The 6,175-nt window shown below is 54.6% G+C and overlaps 1 protein-coding gene across 5 annotated transcripts in view; it reads right to left on the reverse strand.

The window, feature by feature from the left end:
• Positions 1-5,298, reverse strand: part of MPP3 (MAGUK p55 scaffold protein 3) — a 28,376-nt gene extending 23,078 nt beyond the window's left edge. The window contains exons 1-7 of one of the 5 annotated variants that reach the window (XM_074319518.1): positions 5,076-5,296; positions 4,698-4,780; positions 3,824-3,886; positions 3,442-3,560; positions 3,126-3,203; positions 1,863-1,943; positions 1,455-1,592 (exon numbers count right to left, since the gene is read on the reverse strand). In XM_074319518.1, coding sequence (XP_074175619.1) covers positions 1,455-1,592; positions 1,863-1,943; positions 3,126-3,203; positions 3,442-3,560; positions 3,824-3,848 — 441 coding nt within the window. In that variant the 5' untranslated portion in view covers positions 3,849-3,886; positions 4,698-4,780; positions 5,076-5,296. The other 4 variants (XM_074319520.1, XM_074319521.1, XM_074319519.1 and 1 more) reach the window with 4 other exon arrangements.
• Between the last annotated feature and the right edge of the window lie 877 nt (positions 5,299-6,175).

Here is a 6,175-nt window from a genome sequence, read left to right on the forward strand (position 1 = left end):
AGCCAGACACCTGGGCATTATCCTATGTGGCTCCCCAGCCTCCTGCCCAAACCGGGGCAGTCTCAGGGTGAAATTAATTTCATTTCTGAAGGATTTCTTGGATTTCTCTTCCTTATTCCCACAGGCCTAGGACAAGCCCCATTCCTGAATCTCATGTATCTGGCCCCCACCCTCAAATTGGTTTTCTGCTTCTGGCCTCAGACTCCAGGCCACTTTCTACTCAGTAGACAGGGCGATCTTTCTAAACTGCAAATCTGGCCACGTTTTTTCTTACTTGAAACCTTTCAATGGCTCCCCACTGCCTTTGGGGTCGAGGTAAGCAACTGTGTGTGGACAACCAGGCTCATGATCTGCCACTCATCTGGCCTCCCCTGTCGCTCCTTACCTCAAACTTGGCATTCTATGTCCACACCAGGCTGCTCAGAGTTCCCTAAATACCGTATACCATGCTGTTTACCTTTCCCTGGCTTTGCTCGTGCAGTCTGCGTGGAATGCCCTTCCTCTCCCTTTCCCTTCTAGAAAACTCCTGTTCCTCTTTTTGGCATTCGTCATGGGCATTACCCCTTCCAGGAAGCCCCCAGTCACGACCTTCTGTGAACTCCTAGAGGGCAAGGACTAGGTTTTAATCATCTCTGAACTGCCTGCAGCCAACAGGGTGCCTGGCACACAGGAAAGTACACAATGTGTTTGCCAAGTTGATGGATGACTGTCCTGCTTTGAAGGTAAGAAAACAGAGGCAGAGGAGAGATGCTGGTCTGTTTGTTGAAGTGGCTGATCTGAGGTCATCTGATGAAAGATGACAATAAAGAGTGCTAGCTGCGGAATCTCTCGGGTAAGCACTCAATTCTCTGGCCCTGCCTTACTTCCTTCCATCTAATAAACAACCCTGCCCCTTTGCTTGGTAAATCAGTGCTCAGCCAGGACCAAAATGAAAACCATCTGTCAGCTGGAGAGAAGAAGGGCTGCTGCCCTGAGCTTCCTCAGTATTCAGAGCAGGGACTGGGAAACTTATTCTATAAAGGACCAAATGGAAATATTTTAGGCTTTGTGGGCCACATGATCTCCTTCGAAACTAGTCAACTCTGCCATCGCAATGTAAAGGCAGCCGCAGACAACATGTAAATGAATGGGGTGGCCGTGTGCAAGTAAAACTTTATTTATAAAAACTGGCAGTGGGCGGCTGGGTTTGCCCTTGGGCCGTAGTTTGCCAGTCTCTGGTTCAGAGTATGATGATCAGAGCTGCCTGTACAGCTGTGCAGGTTCTTCACTGCACAAAAGAGCTTGGCCACAGTTGAGGGAGGCTGTGTCCACCCAGAGAAAGAGGTACCCTGCACACAAAAGTGACAGCCCTGACAAAGCTGCCATCTCTCACTCCAAAGACTTCAGGAGGGTCCCTTCCCAGTTTTCTGGATGGAACAGGGAGAGGGTGGGGAAGAGAAATGGGTGCCTCATACCAGGGGTTCCTTGTTCTTCACCAGGCGGACAATCTTCACTGATTCTTCATCAAAATCCTCATCAATACTATCAGGTAGAGGGGGCAGAACAGGGTCGAAATTCTTCTGGGCCACCGTGTCATGTACCATGAGCATGGCCTGTTAGGAGAGCAAAAGAAATGAAAGGCTGGCCCAGAGCTCACAGGGGCCAGGGGACCATGGCTGGGCAGTGGTCTGGGGGACGGGGGGAGCAGTGTGTGTCTTGGATTTCATTTCAGAGAGACAACAAACAACCCCAGACACCGGCATTGAAGATCCCTCACTCAGAAATCTCCTTTCTTCAGTCTCACGACCAAGCGAGCGCTCCCTCCTGCCCCCATCCCAGGAGACACAAGCTGTGTGGGCGAACAGGGACCGCAGCGTGACTACCCTGAGGTGGGGGGTGGACAGCAGCTGGAGGAGCTCCCTCTCATCGCTGTGCACAGAGGCGGCCTGCAGCTCCTCCATCACCTACAGGGGAACAGGACAGGCGGCTGTGGGTGCTTCGAGCTTGCTGGGAGTCACCAGGAAAAACCCTGCTCCCTGAGCCTCAGACCCAAGGGCCCTCCCAGCAACTGCTACAGCACCCAGGGGCACATTGGACCCTGAGACACCCCAGGACTGACGTTCCCAGGGAAAGGACACCACGGATCACAAGAGCTTGAGCAGCTCCACAGGGTAATCTTAATGGGCACTAATTGATAAAGCCCTTACTGTGTCATCTGCTTTGTGTGGACCTGCTTACTTAACTTTCATAATGAACTAGATGCAGTGGATACTATTACTATGCCATTTTACAGATGAGAATTAAATGAAATTAAATATCTTGCCCAAGGTCACAAAGCTGGTAAGTGGTACTGCCAAGAGTTGAATCTGGGTTTATCTGACTCCATTAACTGTGCCCTTACCACTGAACTATTTTATAGATGAGGAATTTGGGGGCTCAGAGAGGTCGACTGACTTAAGGTCACAGAGCTAGCAGTAGAGGCAGTGCTGAGACTGGGAGCCTGGCAACCCAACATGCTCCTCACCACATTCCACAGAGGAGCAAGATGTAAGATCTGCACCCCCAGCCTACACCCTGCCCTCACCAGGCCGTCTCCCGGGGTTAGGTGGGTTTATTCAGGAGCTGGACTTAGTCATCGGTCAGCTTTTCCCAAACCATGCAACACAGAGAACAGGTTCACAAGAAATTAGGAAGCATTCTTTTAAAAAATGAGGAGCCTAAGCCAGTCAATGGGGATGCACTGCAAGTCCCTTGCCACCAGGAATTCACATTGGGCCTCCCGAATGCCTAGACACAAGGTCTTGCTTGACCTTTTCATGTCGCCAGTCCTCAAAGTTTGGGAACTGCTGATCTGATCCAAATGCTCTCATTTCACAGCTGAGGAAACAGACTTTCTTGGGAACACACAGTAAGTGGGCGTCATCGTGTCACCATGTCCCCCAGCCCAGTCCAAGGCTCACGAATTCCTCCCTGCTTGTTAGGGGGCCCAAGGAGGAGGAGGGGAAAGAGAAGGGAAAGAGACGCTCTTCATCTCAGGGCTCCAGAGTCCCTATGTTCCCTAGCTAAGCAGTGGCAACGAGGCAAGACGAAGGAGCCCTGTGGGATGGGGAAAAGGCTGACACGGTAAGGAAAAACCTGGAACTTACATCCTCAGCAAGGGCCACAGCACTGTGCAGAACCGGGGTTGGACTTTGCCTCTCGTAATAACGAAGCTTCTCGTGAATCTGCAAAGACAGCCAATTTCAGGCTGGGGCCTCCCAAGCCAGCTGCCCAGGCTTATTCTGGATACCACACAGCCCACCCACGACTGTGGGTCTGCAAACTGGGTCATCAGCAGGGCAGTGTAAGAGAAAGCCCTGCATGGTGGGCTAGTGAAGACCTTCCTAGGGTAGGAGGATGGCCACAGCCAGCTAGAAAGACCTCTAGAAACCCTCACCAAGGAGAGATGAAATGGGGCTTTACCTTCATTAAGTAACTGAGGCTTTTTTCACTGAAAACATCCCTCAGGAAGCCCATCTCGTCCTTGTGGTTGGAGTCAGGTCTGAGCTGAGAGGTCAGCAGTGCCAGGGTTTCGTGTAAACCTGAGGAGAGTGTAAGAAAAACAAAGTACAGCAAATGCAATGGGTACTTCCTGCCCCATGGGACCCCCAGTGGACCCTCAACCAATGTTTCAGCCCTGCCATGTGGACATTCTCTCCCCAGGCTCTCCTTCCCAGGGCTCAGAGGCACTGCAGCTCCTGAGAGCCCACACTGGCATCAGCTTGCTTTCTTTCCAGCCAGGGTTGCTGGGCAAACTCTCGTCTTAAGGGCCTTGGAGGCCCAGCCCGGGGAGGCAGCCACTTACCAGAGTCCTCGGACAGCACTGGCATGTCTATGCTGGTCAGATCCCCAGCTCTGCCTATGGATTCTGGGAGAAAGGGGAGTGGGGGTGAAGCTCCATCAAGCATGTTCATTCAACAGTGATTGCACATCTACTGTGTCTGTCCGTGGCCAGTGTGGAGACAGAGGATTTGGGAACAAATAACTCTCTGCTCAGTTTTTTTCAGAGAGGAAGGAGAGAAAAGTAAGATTTGCTGAGTGCCCCCATTGTGTCAAGCATTGTGCTAGGTCATTCATATGTTTTCTTAATCTGCATAAAGCCCTGAGAAAATAGATATTAATGTTCCCATTTTATTGATGAAGAAACAGAGACTTGAAGGAATTGAGTAACTTTCAGGTCAAAACCCATATTCTGGTGGCCCTTCCAGACTGGTCTCAGAGGTACAAGTGGCCCCTGACTGAAAGTGGGCGCTCTCCTCCACAGCATACCCTCTCCCCTGTGACCTTCTAGAAGGCCTCCTCAAGTCCCTTGCCTGTCACACCTTCAACAAGTACCTGGCTGGGCCTACAAGCTCCCTGCTTCCCCTCAATCCCCAAGCCCCAACCCAAAGGGACCCTCCCCCCAGGATAGAGTATACAGAGGAGGTGGAGAAATGAGAGCGCGGGACGGAGGAGCCCTGTCTCAGGGGGCTCCCCGATGTGCTTTGCAGCACGTGTACCTCAAAAAGTCCTCCTTCAGAAAGGAACAAGGAGAGTAATGATTCATTCATTCCGCAAACAAGGAGCCAGCCCCTCTGCGCCCGAGCTCCGGTGACACCAAGATGCATAAGAATGGTACCCGGCCTCTAGCCACCGCCCCCACCCGCCCACCACCACCACCACTACCGCACCGGACTCACCCTCTGGCTCTTTCTAGCTGTGCCCCCGTCCCCGCTCCCCGCAGGCGGCGAAGCACAGACTCCAGCTCGCTTTCGGAAGGAACCTGTGGGACGAACAAGGAGCGCGGCTGGTCAAAGGAGAGGGAAACCTGGGTGACGCTGGGGGACAGTCTCGGAGGATGCTGAGCGGCGGGAAAGGAGCCGGGTGGGGGTTGCAGGGAGGAAGGCCCGGGCCGAGGGGCGGGGACTAAGCACCCTCTTACCCCCAGCTGGGGGCTCGATGGGCCGCGAGGCCGCCTTGCGCGCGAGAGGCTGGCCTCGGCCCATCCTCCCTGCCCCCGCCTGGCCCCTCCCGCCGCAGCTGCCGGTCCCTTGTCCGTTCCCTGCGGGGATTCCTACCTGGGCGCGCCGGGATCACTGCTCCAGCCCGGGAACCATGCGGGGGCCGGGAGTCTCGGCCACCACTGGCTCCTCCTTCCCGGCCCCTCCCTGGCGCGGACGCGCTGGGCGGGAGTGGTGGAGCCGAAGGAGGCGAGCCGGGGGAGAGAGAAGGGGACGCGGGAGGAGGAGGGGGAGGAGCGGAGGGAGCCCACAGCGTCTGGCACCGCCAGCCCTCTGCTGGCCCAGGCTTCGCCCTCCCCACTGTCCTCCCACCTCGAGGAGCTGCCTGCCGGTGCCCCCCCACTGGGACACACAGCCAGCCTTCCCTTCTGCCCCCACCCCCGCGTATTGTGGTGTGGACGCTTGCTTAATATGTAATTTGATTTTGCGAACATTTATTGAGTGCCCTCCAAGTGCCAGGCACTGTGCCAGGGACTGGGGGTTCAAAGATCCTGGATTTGAGGGACTCCCAGGCTGGGGCGGGGGACCGATCAGACACGAGGGCAACTCGCTGTAACAATACAACGTGCTGGGAAAGATTTATCAGTGCGCGCTGCCCTGGGGACGTGGAGAAGTAAGGGAGGGAGAAGTCGGCCTGAGGAGACCGCAAAGCTCAATTCTGCTCTGGTAGAGTGGGGGGAGCGGAGGCGGGGGACGGCGGCTTGTGTGCAGGGGTTTCTCCTAGGGGACAGGCTCGGAAATGGCCATGACAATCACTGACTTTTATTGTGCTGTCTCTATGCCCCAGGTACTCCTCAGATCCCTTCCCATCACATTAACCCAAGACAGAGACCATTATTATCTCTGCTCTGTAACTGAGGAAACTGAGACTCAGGGGTGAAAGCTGTGCTTGGAGGAGAGGGCAGAAGCTGTGAGATGAGAGAGTAGGTGGTTGTGGGTATCATGGGGTGAGGAGTAGGCGAGTGAGTCCCCTCCCCTCTCCCCCAGCTGCAAAGAAAGCTAAGGAGAGGAAATGGGTGCACAGCCCTCCACCCCCCATCCCCATCCCCACCCCCACAGCCTGCAGTGCCCGGGGAGGTTGTCAGTGGCAGAGTATGTCATGATGACATTTTTTCCCCTCCTTCCTTAAACATCTACATCAATGCTTCTGCAAATGT

This window comes from Rhinolophus sinicus, linkage group LG15 (genome assembly GCF_036562045.2).
Source record: "Rhinolophus sinicus isolate RSC01 linkage group LG15, ASM3656204v1, whole genome shotgun sequence".
Taxonomy (NCBI): Eukaryota; Metazoa; Chordata; class Mammalia; order Chiroptera; family Rhinolophidae; genus Rhinolophus; species Rhinolophus sinicus.